Source organism: Natrix helvetica, assembly GCF_964273705.1.
Source record: "Natrix helvetica genome assembly, chromosome: 8".
NCBI lineage: Eukaryota > Metazoa > Chordata > Lepidosauria > Squamata > Natricidae > Natrix > Natrix helvetica.
In genome coordinates, this window is record NC_138559.1 from 2,400,900 (window position 1) to 2,420,954 (window position 20,055).

The 20,055-nt window shown below is 49.4% G+C and overlaps 1 protein-coding gene across 3 annotated transcripts in view; it reads left to right on the forward strand.

The window, feature by feature from the left end:
* The window catches only part of KCNIP3 (potassium voltage-gated channel interacting protein 3), an 83,558-nt gene that overhangs the window by 48,433 nt on the left and 15,070 nt on the right, over window positions 1-20,055 (forward strand). Inside the window, exon 1 of one of the 3 annotated variants that reach the window (XM_081961047.1) lies at window positions 7,069-7,768. The exons of the other annotated variants lie outside the window; for them this stretch is intronic. Coding sequence (XP_081817173.1) covers window positions 7,666-7,768 — 103 coding nt within the window. The 5' untranslated portion in view covers window positions 7,069-7,665. Of the gene's footprint in view, window positions 1-7,068; window positions 7,769-20,055 lie in introns of those variants that run through there. 3 annotated transcript variants of the gene reach the window in all.

The window sequence follows — 20,055 nt, forward strand, 5'->3', positions numbered from 1 at the left end:
CCGCAGGGATGTGTGTGGGAGGATGCGATCCCGCAGGTAGCTAGGCCCTATGCCATGGAGCGCTTTAAAGATGGTGATCAGAACCTTGAAACGCACCCGAAAGACCACAGGCAGCCAGTGCAGCTCGCACAGGAGAGGTGTTACGTGGGAGTACCTAGTACTCCCCATGACTACCCGCGCGGCTGCGTTCTGGACTAGCTGCAGTCTACGGGCGCGTCCCAAGGGAAGCCCCATGTAGAGAGCGTTACAGTAGTCCAGGCGAGACGTCACCAGTGCATGAGTGACTGTGCGTAGGGCATCCCGGTCCAGAAGGGGGCGCAATTGGCGCACCAGGCGAACCTGGTGGAACGCCCCCCTTGCCACGGCTGCCACATGATCATCCATTGACAGCCGGGCATCTAGGAGGACGCCCAAATTGCACGCCCGTTCCACAGGGGGCAATTGTTCGCCCCCTATGGCCAGTGATGGAGTCAGCTGGCTGAACCGAGGTGCCGGTAGCCACAGCCACTCGGTCTTGGAGGGGTTGAGTTTGAGTCTGTTGTCCCCCATGCAGACCCCGACGGCTTCCAAACACCGGGACATCACTTCGACAGCCTCGTTGGGGTGGCTTGGGGTTGAGATGTACAACTGAGTATCGCCAGCGTACAGATGGTACTCAACCCCAAAACCACGGATGATCTCACCCAGCGGCTTCACATATGCGTTGAACAAAAGGGGCGAGAGGACGACCCCTGTGGCACCCCACAAGAGAGTGGCCTCGGGGTCGACCTCTGCCCCCCAGTCAACACACATTGCATCCGGCCGGAGAGGTAGGAGCCGAACCACCGTAAAACGGTGCCTCCGACTCCCATCCCCTCCAGCCGGCGCAATAGGATACCATGGTCGATGGTATCAAAAGCCGCTGAGAGGTCTAATAGGACCAGGATAGAGGAATAACCTCTATCTCTGGCCCTCCAGAGATCATCAACCAACGCGACCAAGGCTGTCTCTGTGCTGTGCCCGGGTCGGAAGCCGGACTGGCGTGGGTCTAGATATACGGATTCATCAAGGCGACGTGGAAATTGCTGCGCCACCACATTCTCAACAACCTTCGCTAAAAAGGGGAGGTTGGAGACTGGACGATAATTAGCTAGCTCCGTTGGGTCAAGTGAAGGACTCTTGAGTAGGGGCCTCACCACCGCCTCTTTCAAGGCAGCCGGTAAGGAACCCTCACTCAATGAGGCGTTCACCAGGCCCAGAAGCCAGCCTCGCGTCACCTCCCAGGATGCCAATACCAACCAGGAGGGACACGGGTCCATTGAACATGTGGTGGGTCGCAGCCGTCCACGCAACCTGTCTAAATCCTCGGGGGCAACAGAGTCAAACTCCTCCCAGAGTGGACTCACAAGACTCACTGTTGACGGCTCGTCCGGTCCACTGGGGGGGCCCCATCCGCTCCGGATCTGAGCGACTTTGTCCTGCAGATATTCCCCAAACTCCTCTGCTCTTCCCTGCAGGGGGGCCCCCCGCGTCTCCTGCGACAGGAGAGAGCAGGTCACCCTAAACAGGGCGGCAGGGCGGTTATCCGCAGACGCAATGAGAGCGGCACAATGTCTACGTTTGGCCGCTCTCAATGCCACAAGGTAGGTCCGTAAATAGGCTCTTACCTGTGTTCAGTCAGACTCGGAGCGTGAGGACCTCCACCTGCTCTCTAGACGTCTCCTATGGCGCTTCATCACCCTTAGCTCCTCGGTGTACCAGGGAGCCCAGGTGGGTCGCTGCCGTAGGAGAAGTCGCAAAGGCGCAACCCGGTCCAAGGCCCCCGCCGTCGCCCTATTCCACGCGTCGACTATGTCCTCCGACCGAGCGCGGGTCAGGGCTACAGGTAGTGGCCCAAGCTCCGTCTGGAACCTATCCGGTTCCATCAAGTGCTTGGGACGGTACCAGCTTGAGCAAACTGGCCCCGCCTCCTCGCGGTGGAGGGTAGCGCCAGGGAAGTCTAGCCAGAGACATGAGTGATCTGACCATGACAGGGGAGTAATATCTAAATCCCCTATTCCCAGATCACTCGTCCACTGCTCAGATACAAAGACAAGGTCCAGTGTGTGGCCGCCTTCGTGTGTGGGGCCCTGAATTAATTGGGTCAGGCCCATGGCTGTCATGGAAGCCATGAACTCCCGAGCCACCTCAGACGCTGCTCCCGTCGACGGCAGGTTGAAATCCCTCATAACCAAAAGTTTGGGTATCTCAACCGCCGTCTCCGAGACCAGCTCGAGGAGCTCGGGCAGGGCCGCTGACGTATAGCGAGGAGCCAAGTATACAATCAGCAGACCCCACTGCCTCCCTGGGCCCCATTTCATACCTAGCGACTCACACCCGGGTATCTGAGAAACAGTGAACTCCCTCGGCTCTAGACAATCCCGTATAACTACCGCCACCCCACCACCCTTACCCAGGACCCGAGGCTGATGGAATGCACGGAAACCTGGTGGGCACATTTCCACGAGGGGTAAGCCACCCTTGTGACCCAACCAGGTCTCCGTTATCCCTGCAAGGTCCAGCTCCCCCTCTGAGATCAACTCATTAATGAGGGGGGCCTTGTTGGTCACGGACCTTGCATTGCAGAGCATCAGCCTTAGGCCCTGGCTCTGTAGTTCCTGACCACCTAGGCTGCGGGGGTTGGTACAAACGACCAGGCGTAGCCAGCAGCCACAGTCTCCCAACCGACCTTGCGATCTTTTCTTGTCCTCGCATCCCCCCCTCCCCGCGACCGTTGTAATAAAACAACCCTCTGCTGGAATAACTTGTTCCCTCACCCCCCTCACCCCGCTCGCTTCCTTCCTGGACTCACCTGTTCGTCTGGCGCTGGCTTCCCTCCCGGCGTGGTTGTCCCCCCCCTTCCCAGAACCCCCTAAAAACAGTATAAAACATTTTGATAAAAAGCCCCTCAGCTTCCTTTTCTTCCACCTCTCGGGGTTCACAAACCCGTCATCAAGGCTGGCCCTTGAAAGAGCCAAGGGCCATACCTGCGAGAGAGGGGCTTCTCGTAGGTGGAGCAGGTCTAACCTCGAGTAAATTGTTGAATGCTAAAAGTCCCAGTAGGGTAAGGGTGCTGATGAAACAAAGTTAATAGGTAATAGCCGGCAGGGCTAGAGTCTCAATGGAGGACCAAGAGTTTAATGTCTAGATGGTAATTTGGAGGAAGGGGGGGGGGAAGGGGGGAGGTATTTAAGTGTCGCAAATGGTGGAGAGAGGCAGAGATGGTAAATGAGAGGGAGATGGTTCAAATGGTCCCAGATGGATATATGTTCCTTAATGGGGGGGGGGGCATTCTTGGCGTTGTTTTAGCCTAGGCAGCTGCTCAGGCCTGTCCATAGCCGCAAGTCAGGATCTACAGTGGCCTCAAAGGCTCTAATTCAACTGTGTTGAATTACAGGAAGTTCACAACTCACAACCCCCATCGCGCCCCAAATTTCTGTCGGTAAGCAAGGCATTTGGGAAGTGAATCTTGCCTCGTTTGACGACCTTTCTTGCTGTTGTCGTTAAGTGAATTGCCACTGGTGTTAAATTAGTAACACGGTTATTCAGTGAATCTCTTTCTGAAGGCAAGCTGTTTCCTTGGTTGTTGTTACTGAAACTTTTTGTCTCCTGCATGGATATCCAGTGGAACTGCCTGCCACTTGATTTTCTATTAAGGCCGGGTTTTTCGGGAGGAAATGGCTTATGCCCCTCTTTAAATGAATTGGTTTTATGGCAGCTCCTCTCCTCACATGTGATTTGTCCTCTCCTTTTTTGGTGAGGTTAAGAACGAGCTTGTCACTCAGCACTTAAAATGAATAATTAAAAAACCGCTGCATAATAGAAATAGATAAGGGGCATAAACTCGCTAAGCTGCAGGACACGAAGCCACATTCACCACGCTCTCTGCAAGGACTGATTGAGCTTTTCAAAATCACTTCCTGATGAAGGCAATATTCTGAAATTGTATATATGTACATATAAAGTGTTATGTCAAAGCACCTGGTATGCCTAAATATCCACTGAATGGCCCTTTTGCCTTTCAGCTCCACCCCAGGAGCCTTCCAGGCAGAAAACCACTTTTGTGTTGCATTTTTGCCACAAGCATACAAGGGCATACCAGGTGCTTTGACAAAACACTTAACCATTCCCCTGGCCCAGCTGGTAAGGGAGAAGAGCTTGTGGCTTAGAGGTTAATATAACCACCTAATATGTAAAAACAGCTCAGGTTCGAATCCCAGAAAGGGTATGGCTAGCTGATGAGAGCTAAATAGCTTGAAATAGATTTATACTAGTTTCCACTTATTTATCAGCAAAAATGCAACACACACACACACACACACAGACACACAGACACACACACACACACACACTGCTTTTATACCTCAGGTTACATGCTGTTGTTTGAAAACAGCGGCTGGGGGCAGGCAGCTCACCATCCAAAGTGGCTGAATTTTTCGAAGGTACCCAGGTGATCCTTTGGATGCAAATGATGGGAGTGGAAGTCTTGAACATCTGGAGGGGAGCAGGTGGTGAAGACGTGGAAATAATAAAAGAGGGCCGAATCTGTCCTGGCAAAGTGCGGGAATAACAGAATAACAGAGTTGGAAGGGACCTTGGAGGTCTTCTAGTCCATTCCCCTGCTCAAGCAGGAGACCTGATACCTTTTCAGACAAATGGTTGTCCAGTCTCTTCTTGAAAGCCTTCAAGAATAGAGCACCCACAACTTCAGGTGGCAAGCTGTTCCACTAGTCAATTGCCCCCCCCCACTAAGGAAGTTTCTCCTCAGTTCTAAGTTGCTTCTCTCCTTGGTTAGTTTCCACCCATTGCTTTTGTTCTACCCTCAGGTGCTTTTGGAGAACGGCTTCACCCCCTCTTCTTTTATCGCAGCCGCTCAAATATTAGAAGACTGCTCTCATGTCACCCCTGGTCCTTCTTTTCATTAGACTGGATGTATCCAATCGACCCCTCTTCAGAAGGCCAGATCCTGTCAGGACGGACTCCCTGGAGAAGAGCCTCATGCTGGGAAAGACAGAGGGCAAAAGAAGAAGAAGGGGACGGCAGAGAAGGAGGTGGCTGGATGGAGTCACTGAAGCAGCCAGCGTGAGCTTAAATGGACTCCAGGAGATAGTAGAGGACAGGAAGGCCTGGAGGAACATTGTCTATGGGGATGCGATGGGTTGGACACAACTTCGCAATTAACAACAATAGCAAAGATAGAGGGATGGATGGATGGATGGATAGACAGATAGATAGATAGATAATGGATGGATGGATGGATAGATAGATAATGGATGGATGGATGGATAGATATATAATGGATGGATGGATGGATAGATAAATAGATAATGGATGGATAGATAGATAATGGATGGGTGGGTGGGTGGATAGATGGACGGACAGACAGACAGACAGATAGATAGCTAAGAGCCTAATGGTGGGAACGATGGAGAGCAAGAGACGAAGGGGACGGCAGAGAAGGAGGTGGCTGGATGGAGTCACTGAAGCAATCAGCGTGAGCTTAAATGGACTCCGGAGGATGGGAGAGGACAGGAAGGCCTGGAGGAACGTTGTCCATGGGGTCGTGATCAGAAGTGTGTTCCTACCAGTTTGGACCAGTTCGCTCCAACTGCTAGTGGTTTGTGGCCTGGGTCACTGGAACCGGCAGCCACCCAGGCCTGCCACGCCCCTGAACCAGTTCTCCTACAGGGCCGCCATCTTGATTTTCGGTTCTGCGCAAGCGCAGAACAATTGTAATTGCACAAATGTAATTGTTTTTCTTTCTTAAACATTTTGCGCATGGACAGACCTATTTCTGTGCAAATGCACGTGTCCACGTAGCAAAATTTTTGCATGCACCGAACTGGCAGCGATGCCGGGAAAAACCCAACCCTGGTCACGATGGGTTGGACACGACTTGGCAACTAACAAGAACAACAACCACCGTTTTTTATATGCTTTCGCCTCCAGCTCCCTAATCTTCCTTGCTGCTCTTCTCTGCACTCTTTCCTCAAAACCTTTTTTATTGCTATGGTGACCAAAGGAGAAGCTTCTTCCAAAGGTCCAGAACTGGCCATTGCAGAGGGCTGTTTTTATATTGGCCACATTTTTGAAGCCATTCCTCTCCAATTCCCCTCCACTCCAAAGCTGCCTCTATGAAGGGACCACCTCTAGTCCATCAGCCTGTGAGCCTTGCCGGGGTGGGGGGCAGGGTTGGAGAAAAAGCCCTCCCCTAAACTTCTTCACTGGGATATCCCCCTAACCCAACACCCTGAGTCGTTTTCAATTTTCCCTCCGAGATGGAAACTGAGACGCGCCATGTCCATTCAGACATTCAGAGAAGTACTCTGCACATGCTCAGGGGCTCTGGCTCTTCACAATTGAGGAAAAAGAAAGAAAAAGAAAGAAGTTTGGTGTTGCAGCCCCTCAAATCCTGGAAGGCTGCTATCATGTCTCCCCACTCCTCCCTTGTCCTTCTCTTCAGATGGAAACTAATCAAGGAGAGAAGCAACCTGGAACTGAGGAGAAATTTCCTGACAGTGAGAACAATTAATCAGTGGAACAGAAGTTGCCTCCAGAAGTTGTGAATGCCCCAACACTGGAAGTCTTTAAGAAGATGTTGGATAGCCATCTGTCTGAAACGGTATAGGGTCTCCTGCCTAGGCAGGGGGTTGGACTAGAAGACCTCCAAGGTCCCCTTCCAAACTCTTGTTATTTCGTTATTCCATAAAGCGAAGTTTGAAGAGAAGGGGTGGGACTCTTGTCCTACAAGCAGCCAAATAATGACTTGGGGACCTTCACCATCTTGGTTTCCCCTCTGCCACCCCCACCCCAAAGACTGAGCCCTCTCTGCTCTTTCACTGCCTGCCTTGAAATCAGCTGCACTTGATGCTTGCTCTCCACAGGGATGAGGCTGGACCACAGCGTCGTCGCCATGGCAACCCTGGCCTCCTGCATCCCGGGATGGCTCAGCCAGGGCCTCCTCCCCCCCTCCCCCTCTGGGTGTGGGCTGGCATTTGATAGCCGCCCTTGCAACCAATGGCATTGCAGCCAGCCGGGGATACCAGCAGCGGTCAGGCGCCTCGACTCCAGCATCGGCGGTGCATTGCAGGGCGCCCGGGGTGCTCCGGAGGATCTCGGGGTGACCCCTGCAGGCTCCAGAGCCGTATCAGGCAGGCGGGCAGGCGGCGGAGGCTTCGGGCTGGATCTGGGAGCCATGGCACCGCCTGGGCAGAAGCCGGAGTCGCTCGTCCGCCGGGATCTCCTTGGGCTCGCCTTCACGCCGGGAGAACTTTCTCCTGCCAACTTTTGAAAGTTTGCCCGCTGGCTCCTGCCTCGCCTTTTTCCTTCATGAGCCCAGAAGGAGCGGACCCTCCGGCCCCCGCCCGCCCCCGCCGCCTCTCCTGCCGGCCGCTGCCCGCCTCTGCCCCGCCGCGGCCCCGGGGGCAAACCTGAAGAGGAGGAGAGGGTGGCAGCGGTGCCCGGCAGCCTTTCCCCGGGCAGCGGGGCTGGAAGATGTGAGCAGCTGGCAACGGAGCGGCGCCTCCCTTGGCACCTGGCTGGGCCCTGGCGCCTTCCTTCCCAGGGGAGCTGGGCTGGCCCCGGGCAGGGGTGCGCCTCGCATGCCCCCAGCGCTGCCCTGCGCCCCTCGCAGGACTCCGGCTGGCCATGGCGATCCAGGGCATGGAGCTCTGCGCAGTAGCGGTGGTCATTATCCTCTTCATCGCCGTCCTCAAGCAGTTCGGGATCCTGGAGCCCATGTCCATGGAAGGTAAGGAGGGAAGGGGCTCTTCCTCCTCCTCCTCCTCCTCTTCGGTTGTCCCGGTTCTCCCTGGCAGCAGCAAGCATGACTTCCCCGTGTCTCTCTCTCTCTCTCTCTCTCTCTCTCTCTCTCTCTCTCTCTCTCTCTCTCTCTCTCTCTCTCTCTCTCTCTCTCTCTCTCTCTCTCTCTCTCTCTCTCTCTCTCTCTCTCTCTCTCTCTCTCTTTCCCCCCTCCCTCTCTCCCTTCCCCCTCTCTCTTTTCTCCCTCTCCCCCTTTCTCTCTCCTTTCTCCCTCCCTTTCTCTCCCCCCTCCTCCCCCCTCTCCTTTGTCCCTCTCTCCCTTTCTCTCTCTCCCCCCTCCCCTCTCTCTTTCCCTCTCTCTTTTCACCCTCTCCCCCTTTCTCTCTCTTTTCACCCTCTCTCCCTTTCCCTCTCTCCCCCTCCTCTCTCTCTTTCTTTCTATTTCTCTCTCTCCTTTCTCCCTCTCTCCCTTTCTCTCTCTCTCCCTCCTCCCTTCTCTTTCTCTCTCTCTTTTCTCCCTCTCTGCCTTTCTCTCTCTCCTTTCTCCCTCTCCCCTTTCTCTCTCTCTCCTTTCTCCCTCTTCCCCTTTCTCTCCCTCTCCCCCTTTCTCTCTCCTTCTCCCTTTTCTCCCTCTCCCCCTTTCTCCCCCTCTCCATCTCCCTCTTTCTCTCTCCCCCCTCTTTCTTTCCAAACTTCTCTGATTCCCTGGGGCTGAATGCAAGTCTTCAGTCCTTTCCACTCCCATTTTCCTTTCTGACTGACTTACTCTGTCCGAAGTAGCAGTAGACAGGAGGCTGGTGTGGCCTGGCCTTTCTTTGACTGCTGCCTCCCTTCCCTCCCTCCCTCCCTCTGGAGTCATCTTCTGCAAGCTGAGATTTCTCTCTTCTCCTGAGATAAGCACTTGCAAACCTCCCGCTGAGACTGGCACCGAGCTCTGGGCATTGCATAGGACTCTTCCTTGGAGCCCCAATTCAAGGGTTGGCCCTCTTGGCCAGGCCAGTCCTGGGAGGGCAGTAGAACCTAACAGAATAACAGAGTTGGAAGGGAGGACTAGATGCCTGGAGGCCATCTGAAGCAGGAGACCCTCTACCCTTTTCAACAAATGGTTGTCCAGTCCCTTCTTAAAAGCCCCCAGTGTTGGAGCAGCCACATCTTAAACCTTGTTACTCAGACACTGATTGATTGATTGATCGATCAATTGATTCTTCCATTATAAACCCCCATCTCATCTTTCCTCCAGGTACCAATACCACCTTCTTCTCCAACCTTTCCCCACAGCTAGAGCTGAGAGATTGGACCATCTATGGGGACCCTCACCTTCTCTAGGTGGGCCAAAAGCTCAGCCAACTCAGACAAAGTCACGCAGGGGGTGGCCCTGGGTGGCTGGGAAGGGAATACATGCTGGAAATCAGCTCAAGAGCTCCACAGAAGAGGATAAGCATTCCGGCTGTCACCAACGCGCTGCAAAAAACCTGGGTCAAGCCTGGGTGGCTGCTCCTGCAGCTCCTTTTCTTAAAAAAAGTATTTTTATTGTACAGTTTTCTTCATTTAACCCATCACAGTTTCAACTTTGCAACAGCAATCTACTGCTTGTATCCCCAGGTTTCTTTTACAGTATACATACTACTATACCTCTTACTTGCAACCATTTAGGACTTGTTTATACAGTATCGTGTTCATATCTATTGTTTCCCTATTTCTAGCATATTTCTTCAGAGAGGAAATGGCAATAGAGAAAATATTAGATTGCGCCGAGATGGATAGGTTGACAATGGGCATTAAAGACAAAGGATAAACAGGATACTATTTAATTTGGGATGTAAGGTATAATTGGTTAGATGACAGATGCAAAGATTAGAAAATGAAGGATGAAAGTTGATTAGCGAGTTAGAAATTAGAAACAAGTACAAGCAACCCAGCAACTCTTTGCTGCCATCTAATGATGACCTGGAGTTTTGCATTCCAAATATTTTAGGACAAAAGGAGGCCAAATTGGGGCAATGGTCCCCTGCCTCCTTCCTTCCTTCCCAAGAATTTGTTATCTTCTACCCAATTTAAATGTGAAGGGGCCCCCCTCGCCTCTTCGGTTGTTGTTTGATAGAATAACAGAGTTGGAAGGGACCTTGGAGGTCTTCTAGTCCAACCCCCTACTGGAGCAGGAGACACTTCACCATTCTGGACAAATGATTGTTAAAAACCTCCAGTGATGGAGCACCCATAATTTCTGAAGTCAAGCCATTCCACGTGTCGTTGTTTTTCATTGACATGAAATTCCTCCTTAGTTCTAGCTTCCCTCCTTGATTAGTTTCCATCTATTGCTTCTTGAGAAGGACGTGGTAGCTCAGTGGCTAAAGATGCAGAGCTTGTTGATCAGAAAGGTCGGCAGTTTGGCGGTTCGAATCCCTAGTGCCCTGTAACAGAGTGAGGTCCCGTGACTTGTCCCAGCTTCTGCCAACCTAGCAGTTCAAAAGCACGTAAATAATGCAAGTAGAAAAATAGGAACCACCTTTGGTGGGAAGGGAACAGTGTTCCGTGCGCCTTTGGTGATTAGTCATGCCATCCACATGAGCACGGAGACATCTTCGGACAGCGCTGGCTCTTCGGCTTTGAAATGGAGATGAGCACCGCCCCCTACAGTTGGGAATGACTAGCACAGATGTGCGAGGGGAGCCTTTGCCTTTACCTTATTGCTTCTTGGCAATAATACTTAAAGAGTGGTTGCTTATTGCCATCTTCTTGGCTACGTCTTGGCTACCAGGAAAGTCCACTTGCCACCTTTTTGGTTTTCCAAGAATGCCTAGGAGGTCCTTGTGAGCAGCATTTTTTTATATAGAAAATGTGACACTGAAAACTGTTCCCTTCTTTCACAGCTGCCAGTTTTCCATTTAAGATATCCTCGTTACTCTGATCTTATAAGAAAATAGCCAGATGAAATCAGGAGTTGGGAAATGTTCAAGGGAAATTTGCACAGACAATGCATGATCTTAGATATGACCCCCAGATGGAGAATTGTCCATGGTATCCTCACCACATTCCCCCTCCCCCAAAATGCAGAAAGAAATTAAATTGACACATGATTTTGAGAGGCAAAGGGAAGTGAGCAGGAACTAAAGAAAATTTTTTACCCTTTTCTTAAAAGTTTTAAAAACTTCGGGGGCCTGAGTAAGTCAGTGGCTTTAGAGTAAATCCGAAGTGGTTTGAAAATAGCTTTCCCATCCTAGACTGTGTTGTGATCCCAAATGATTTGAAATAAAAAAACAGCCAGAAAGAATGTGCTGACTTGGTTCAGCAGACTTGCAAACAAGGTTATTGAAGACATTGGCCAGCATCAATCCTTCTTTAAAACGACTTCAGACCACCTCAATATCGATTGTTTTCAGCTTTTAAGTACCTCCGGTTCCATTCCCTGCAGGGCATCCCTTAATCTAAACATAATTGTGAAGCTCCACGGTTTAATTGTTTCTCTGCCAAACCATGACGTCACAGGGGAAAAAGTTTCAGAACTTGGCAAAGTGTGTAGTCTGTGGAATCGAATGCAGGAGAATGAGCAGCATCTCAGCTCAGGCAGAAATAAAGAGGAGAACAAGGCCTATGGGAAATGCGGTACTGCCTGTCTGAAAAGCTGTTTTTTTGACTACCCCTAACCAGAGCAAATATTGCACCCCTCCCTGCTTTTCCAAGCTCAGAATTCCATCAAGTGGATGGCAGTTCCTTTGACAGGTGGCAATTGATCAGAGGACTTATCAAAGAAAGGAGATTCAAGGCAGAATTCTGGTGAAAGATTAGAACAGAAAGGAACTGAACTTCTGTAAATGCATTTACGGAGAACTAACCTGCCAATAATGGTTTCATTGGTCTCCCTCCACATTGGAGTTGGTGAAGACATGATCTTGGTTAGTCTAGTCTAGTGAAAAGAAGGTCTAGGGGTGACATGGTAGCAGCATTCCAATATGTGAAGGGCTGCCTCAATGAAGAGGGAGTAAAGCTATTATCCAAAGCACCAAACAAGCAATGGGTGGAAACTAACCAAGGAGAGAAGCAACCTAAAACTAAGGAGAAATTTCCTGATAATGAGAACAATTAACCAGTGGAACAGCTTGCCACCAGAGGTTGTGGGTGCTCCATCACTGGAAGTTCTTAAGCAGAGACTGGACAGTCACTGGTCTGGAATGGTATACGGCCTCCTGTTTGAGCAGTGGGCTGGACTAGAAGACCTCTTCTAGGTCCCTTCCAACTCTGTTATTCTGTAATTCTGTTATATCCTTAGTTTCCAGATTCCCCCCCCCCCCTCTGCTATTGTTAGGACCATTTCATTTTTTTTTAATGGAAATGTGTCAGAATTACAGAATAACTCTGTCATTCTGTTATTTTGCTTCTGCAAATGCATCTGTGGACAACCACCTGCAAGGATGGTTTAATTGGAAAACTGCATATTGCAAATGGTTGAAGAGGTGATTTTAGTGGTGCTTTCCATCCATCATTTGATATCTCTCTCTCTCTCTCTCTCTCTCTCTCTCTCTCTCTCTCTCTCTCTCTCTCTCTCTCTCTCTCTCTCTCTCACACACACACACACACACACACACACACACACACATACACACACACATACACCTATGGAGGAAAGGGGTTGAAAAATGCATTTCTGCTTCTTTCCTAACATGAAAAAAATATAGAATAGTCATAAAACTGGATCCAAGGGTGAGCTAAATTCAAGTGCCTTGCTTTGCTTGAAGTTCTCTTTCCTGTAAACTTGCTTTTACAGATATCTTGGACTTATTTGCTCAGGCCTGGTCAATAGGCTAATTGAAGTTGCAGCCCAAGAAATCCGGAGAGCTTCTGTAGATCTTCTGCAAAAAAGATCAATGCTTTTTGGCTTCTTCGCATTGATATTATTTATCCTTCAATGTAAGATTTGCTGAATTTACCGGAGCAATTCTGGGCAATATATTTTATTGTTAGGAGAGGGACAATGGACACATAGAAGCATGATTTTATTTTGGCTTTTTAAAATAAAGCTAGTGAGGAAAACAGGGATATTCAAATAAAATCTTCATTAGAAGAAGAAATTGCATACAGTTCTCCATTCATTAGAAGTCTTATCCAGCTGGGATAGGAAGAAAGGGAATATAATTTTTATGTATATATTATCCTATTCTCAGAATAGGATAGGATAGGATAGAAAAGAAGAGAAGAGAGAATATAATACAGAATAGAATAGTATGGAAAAGAGAATAGAATGGAATGGAATATGAAATAGAATAGAATAGAGAATAGAAAAGAGAATAGAATAGAATAGAGAATAGAATAGAATAGAATAGAATAGAATAAATATTGGAATGAAGAATAGAATAGAACAGAATAGGATAGGATAGGATGGAATAGAATAGAATAGATATTGGAATGAAGAATAGAATAGAATAGCAGAGTTGGAAGGGACCTTGGAGGTCTTCTAATCCAACCCCCTGCTTGGTCAGGAACCCCTATACCGTTTCAGACAAATGGCTATCCAACATCTTCTTAAAAGCTTCCAGTGTTGGAGCATTCACGTCTTCTGGTGGCAATTTCTGTTCCACTGATTAATTGTTCTCACTGTCAGGAAGTTCCTGCTTAGTTCTAAGTTGCTTCTCTCCTTGATTAGTTTCCACCCATTGCTTCTTGTTCTGCCCTCAGGTGCTGTGGAGAATAGTTTGACTCCCTCTTCTTTGTGGCAGCCCCTGAAATATCAGAACACTGCTATCATATCACCCCTAGTCCTTCTTTTAATCAGACTAGACATACCCATTTCCAGCAACCATTCTTTATGTGTTTTAGCCTCCAGTCCCCTAATCCTCTTGGTTGCTCTTCTCTGCACTCTTCCTATTTGCTATGGTTTTTTTTTTAAACAAAGTTTTATTGGTTTTTTAGTATTTTTCAAAGGGAAAAGGTATGGGAAAGGTTACAAATTTTGGCAGCCGCGAAATGCAGTAGGTGCACCCCCCCTCCAAACTCATAGTGTACATTTGCATAATATTCAAATATTACATAATAGCATATAGTCAGTGTGGTAAATTCAATTGGTAATTTCGGTCAGTTTATATCACGTGGATTTTCTTGCTTATTTGTGTGATCTGAGCTTTCTTGATGTCGCCCCATCTCCCGCAGCTGGCAGTGCTCCGGCCCCTCCCGTGTCTTGTACATCTACTGTTTCTGGTTTTTCTAGGAGTAGTTTATTTTTTTCCATAAAGGCCTGCGCCTCTATGGGTGTATTAATCCTAACTCTTGTCTCCTCCCAGAATATTAACATACCTTCAGGCAGTAACCATCGAAACCACACCCCCTTCTGGTATAGTTTATTCGCCAATTGTGAATAAAGTTTTCTTTTCTCCCTTACTTTCTTGGGGATTTGTTTCAGAATGGTTATCTCCTTATCTTTGTATGTCAAAGCTTGCCCCCTTTGTGCATTCAGGATTTCATCTCTTGTGCTTTTCCTAAGAAATTTAATGTGTACCTCCCTGGGGACATTGTGTGTTCTAGCATATGCTGAGTTCACTCTATAGGCCAGGTCTATTTCCCACCCCATCTGTTGTTTTTCCTTCTGAATATACTCAGCCAAAATGGTTGTCATGATGTCCCTTATATTTTCATCATCTGTCTCCATCACGTTCTGAAATCTAAGATAAAAAGACATTCTCTCAAACTCTATTTTCATTTGTTGGGTGTCAAGTTCTTTGTTTCCCCTCTGCACACCCTCTATCCCCCCCCTTCATCTCAGCCGCCCCATCTTCCAAAAGATCCAGTCTCTGTGAGTTCTTGTTAATTTTATCCTGGTTCTCTCTAATTTCTTCTTTCATTTCCTTCAATTGTCTCTTTATTTCCTCTTGTCCCTGTAGAAGTTGTTGAAGCATTTGATGAAGCTCCAAGTCCGTAGATTTAGTTTGCTTGAAGGCTGTTAAGGTTGACTGTGTACTAGGACTGGAGGTTGCAGATGTTGGGGCAGAGGCAGCAAAGCCTGATTTTCCAGGAGGTGGTCTTTTAGATGCCATTGTTTATGAAATAGAGAGTCCAGTCAATATAAAAACGAATCAATCAGAAAGATAGAACAGCCAAGAGAGTCCAGGAGGCAGAGAGTCCAGGCACAGGGGAGTTTTCTAATCACCCTAGCAAAAGAGCAGTCATTTTTCACTCCAGGGGATTCAAAAACAAACAATCCACAAGAGAGTCAACCAAGTAGCACGGAGACAAAGACCGGAAGCCTGAAGCTAAAAGGTGGAGTCAGATTTCACAGTTCATGAAGACAACAGAAGTGTGCCATCTTGTCCTGCCAGCTCCGGGTATTGAGGCAACAAATAAAGTTTTCAAGATTCAAAGTTCCCAAGGCTTCCAGATCTCATTATCTTAAACCTTAAAGGTTTAAATCTGAAAATCCATTTAATAGGGGTGTGACATCTTTAGTTTTAGCTCTCCCCCTCCTCCTTCCCTTGGGGCAGAGAGCTCTTGTTTCAAGCCGCTTGTCCAAGGGGGGAGGAATCCCCCTCCCCTCCAGCCGCACCTCTCGAACTCTAGCCGAAAGTTCAAGTTTGCACAACTGGCAAGTTTTGAAGTTGGTAACAGGAATGAAGGGAGTCTACACCTCACCGCTCCGCCGCCACATCCTTCAGCTTTCTTTTACACTCCGAACAGCCTGTCAGCGAAGACGCCTTACGCGCCCTCCGATCTGCTCCCCGGTGCCTTGAGCGCGCAGGGGACCTCCCGCCGCCCGCCGCCTATGCAGGGATCCCCCGCGATGCCGCCCCTCCGGCAGGACGCCTCTTCGGGGCGTCCTGTGCCCCCCAAGGAGTGGGGAAGCCCACCGGGGAGCCGGAGCGGGCAAGCGAGTTGCCCGTCGCCGTCAGCTGCCGGAACCGGAAGCGCTATGGTTTTATTTGTTGTTGTTTTCTGGGCACACTGGTGACAAACACACTACATGCTAAGATGGAAAAATGTGGGATAGACAGCATCACCACCAGATGGATTTGCAATCGGCTGACCAACCACACTCAACACGTAGTGCTCAGTGGAACTACCTCTACACGGAGGGAAGCACCGGGTAGCTCAAATTCCCCTCTTACGCCCAGGACTCTTCAACATCTTCATCCATGATCTGGATGAGGGAATAAATGGGGAACTCATCAAATTTGCAGACGACACCAAGGTGGCAGGAACAGCCAAGACTCCAGAAGACACAGAAGGACCTGGACAGACCTAACAAGATGCGGTTGGGTGGTGAGAAAAGTGAGGGATGACATGATAGCTGTCTCCCCATATTGGGGAAAGGAGGGAGGGTCGCCTGAGGTGGTGGTCCAGGGCAGTGACGGAGAACCTTTTTGGTACCAAGGGCTCAAACCAGAACAGATGTGTCTGGGCATGTATGTGCACGCGCCAGAGCGCTGGAAACCTGAAGATCAGTTGGCTGGCGTGTGCATGCCTGTTTTCAAGCCATTTTTAGGCTGTTTTTCTGACTGTTTTCAGGCTGTTTTTAGGCCCTTTTTTGGACTGTTTTCAGGCTGTTTCTGGGCCATTTTCAGACTGAAAAAGGCCCAGAAAATTCCCAAAAAACAGCCCCTCCAAAACAGCCCGAGAAACTCTTTTTTTGGCTGTTTTCTGGGCCATTTTATGGCGCTGCAGTGCCTGCGAAGACCAGCTGACACGCGTGCCACAAAACAGAAGAGCAGCTGGCAATGGTGCACATGCCCATAGAGAGGGCTCTGCGTGCCACCTCTGACACACATGCCATAGGTTCCCCATCATGGGTGTAGGGTCTCCTGCTTGAGCAAGGGGCTGGACTGGAAGACCTCCAGGGTCCCTTCCAGCTCATTCATTCTGTTCTATTCCACCTGTTCTCCAAAGCACTTGAGGACAAGACAAGAAGTAACCGAAGCTCTTCAAAGAGAAGATCCTACCTAGAACTAAGGAAAATCATCCTGTCGGTGAAAATAATTAATCAGCGGAACCTCTTGCCTCCAGAAGTTGTGGGTGCTCCATCACTGGAGGCTTCTAAGATGCGATCAGGCATCCATTTGTCCAGAATGGTATAGGATCTCCTGCTTGAGCAGGGGGTTGGACTAGAAGACCTCCAAGGTCCCTCCCAACTCTTATTATTCAGTTTTCTGCTACAGTTTCCAGAATTATTTCTCTGCTATTGGTAGGATGATTTCGTGTTTGTAATGGAAAGATGTAGAGATGGCAGTAGACACTAATACTAAGGTCTCTGGATTGTCTGCATCTTTTCCGGCAAACGGAGACTGGAGATCATCTTGGTCTCTCTTGGGAATGGTCTGTGGTGGGGCTTGGCGGATGACAGTGCACCCCTCCTGGTCCTGTTGGATCAACCATGAAACCTTTGGGAAGCCCCTGGGAGGATTCAGAATTCGAACCACTCTTTTGCAGAGGCCCCAAACTTTCCTTACGGGTGGGCCAAGTCCGTTGATCTCATCCAGGTGAGACTTTTGGAGAGCCGTAAGAGCCTGGCTGTCTTCTCTGGGGTTGGGCCAAGAGTTAGCGAGCCCAGCTGGAGGATCCAAAGACGGGAGGCATGAGTTAATTTATGTCCACCTGCATTATTCGGTGTTCTGTGGCTGTAATTTAATTCTGTGATTGTACAGTTTTAATGTATTGCGAGCTGCCCAGAGTTGTGGGAGCAAAATGGACTGCCATATAAATTGTTTGAGAATAAAGAAACAACATCCTCAACTCGCCAGCACAATGCAGGGGCAGGAAATTGGTAACTCTTAAGGGAGCTTAGCACTCGATGATAAAATATCAATCAAAGAGGAAAAACTTGCTTGTTGGAGCTTTAAGTCCAAAACATCCAAAGAGGCTTCAAGGATGCCCATATCTGCCCTTGTCTCTCCATTGGCACCCTGGCAAAAGACCTGCCTGGCACAGCAGGAGAGGAGAGAGGGAGGGAAGCAGAGGGAGACAGAGAAGGAGGAGGAGGGCAAGGGATGGAGGAGTAATAGAAAGAAGGGATGCAGGAAGGAAGGAGGAAGGGGGGAGGGAAGGAGGAAGGACACAGAGAGAGAGATGGAAGGAAGGAAAGTTGCAGGGAGGGAGGGAACGAGGAAGGAAGGAAAGTAAGTTGCAGGGAGGGAGGGAAGGGGAAAGAGAGAGAGAGAAAAGGGAAGAAGAAAAGAAGGAAAGACAAGGGAGAGGGGAAAGGGGTGATAGAAAGAAGAGATGGGTGAAGGAAGGAAGAAGGAGAGAGAGAAGGAGGGAGAGAGGGAGGGATAGGAGAAAAAGCAAAGAGGAGAGAATCCCCCAGATGCCCCAAGAGAAACAGGGAAGGGGGGGACCTGGGACCTCCAGCAGCCTGCCTAACCAGCTCTTGGGGGCTGAGCAGCCCTTGGAGTCCAAAGCTGAGGGTGGGGCTGGCCGGGCTCTTCGATGCTGCTCAGCCTATTTTCAAAAGAAGCTCACCGTTGCTATGTCATGCTTGCTCTGCCCTTGCCCAGAATCTCTCGCTGGTCTCTCGCACCGCCTTTCAGGGCTTGTTTGGGAAAAGTAATAATAATAATAATAATAATAATAATAATAATAATAATAATAATAATAATAATAATAATAGAACCCCAATCACTGTAAATCTGTCCAACGGAGATAGTCTTAAGGTGAGGAAAAGCACAGCAGTGAATGGTGGGAGGGGAGGGGAAGGGGGGGGTGCAAATGCAATTGGAGAGGAAGCCTTTAGCCCTGATGGTAGAGAAAGTTTGTGCCCAGCCCTCTCCTGGAGGAATCAAACATTCCAGGACATATGAAAAAAGGCAGAATATTATATTCCCCTAAAGGGAGAAATGGGGGGGGGGGACATATTTTTGGAGACAGGAACCAGCCCCTGCCTTTCTTAAGAGCCCTCGGCAGATGCCAGCACTTAGGAGATAAAGAGCTCATCTAGGTAGTTCTATTCATAGGCAAAGATTCCCTGCACCAAGGTACCCTGAACAAAGGCAGGACTACCGTATGTATTTTTCGGAGTATAAGACACACCTTTTTCCTCCCTAAAAGAACGTGGAAATGTTGGTGCATTATAGACCGAATATAGACATTTTTGGCCTCCCACAGCCCCGCCCTCACATCCCATTTTTGAGAAACATGGGCGAAAAACAGCTGTTCTTCGCAAAAACAGGGGCATTTTCCCCTTCATCCAGCCTTGCTGAAGCCTGCAGGATGCTTCTGGGGCCGGGGAGGCCAAAAACTGGTAGCCCTCAGCCACAATGGGAATTGCCCAACGCCCCTTCGTTGCATCAGGAGTCCAAACGTAGCTCAGACAAACAAGACCCCTGCATGGCCCCATTGGGGGGCCTCACAACAGCCAGTAGAAGACACGTTCTTGCACAGGAAGCTCAAGTCCAAAGCCTAAGAGAAGGGATAAAGTCCGCCCACTTTCACATCCATGGGGTCCGCTAATTAGAACTCCGTCATTAAACCATCTTTCCAAGTGGCCTCCATGTTTCCAGGGTCTTTCTCCCCGCTTGGAACTGAACCAGGCGGATCTTTCTCCCCAAAATTAAGCATTGGGACTTTTCTGCTGAATCAGGACGGAAGGTCCGTTCTCGGCTGGCATCCGGCTTGCAAGTCGGTGTATTTGACTGATCTCTTCTGCCAGCGTCAAATACCTTAAACCACAAGATCCTGGACTGAGCAAAGGAATCCAGGGATCAGCAGGGTTGCACCGGAGAGATGTATTTGCTGAAGTGATATCCTGTGACTCTTCAAAGAATAAGGAAATGTCTCGTGTCATGACAGCTGATGCTTTCCAGATGGCTTGGGACTCCCCAGCCACCCCATTTGAAAGTGCCCATGCATCTTGAGGACAATACCATTAAAAATGCTGTTTCCTTTATCTTCAGACCGTACCAAATCGGCTTCAAGTGATTGTGGTAAAATTCAGATCATAAGATTGGAAGGGCCTTCCAAACCTCCTGTCCAGGTCAGGAATTCTCAGACCACCCTGTTGTTGTGGCCCCCCAGTGGCCAGCAAAGCTGGCAACAGATTCAGACACTGAGGAGGTTGGAGAGGAACCTGGGCCAGTCCTGGAGTCTGGGGAAGGCTCAGATGAGGGCTCTGTGTCGGAGGCAGAGAGGGGGCCAGAGCTGTCTGACAGTTATCAGCTACCTTCGGAGTCAGACATCAGTGAGGCAGAAGAACAGTTGGAGCCTCTTCCCAGTGTGCGCATGCGCAGAGTTGCCAGAAGAAAAGAACAACTAAATAACAGGGGTCAACTTGGAAGTAAAGCCACAGGGGGACAATGAATGGCCCCT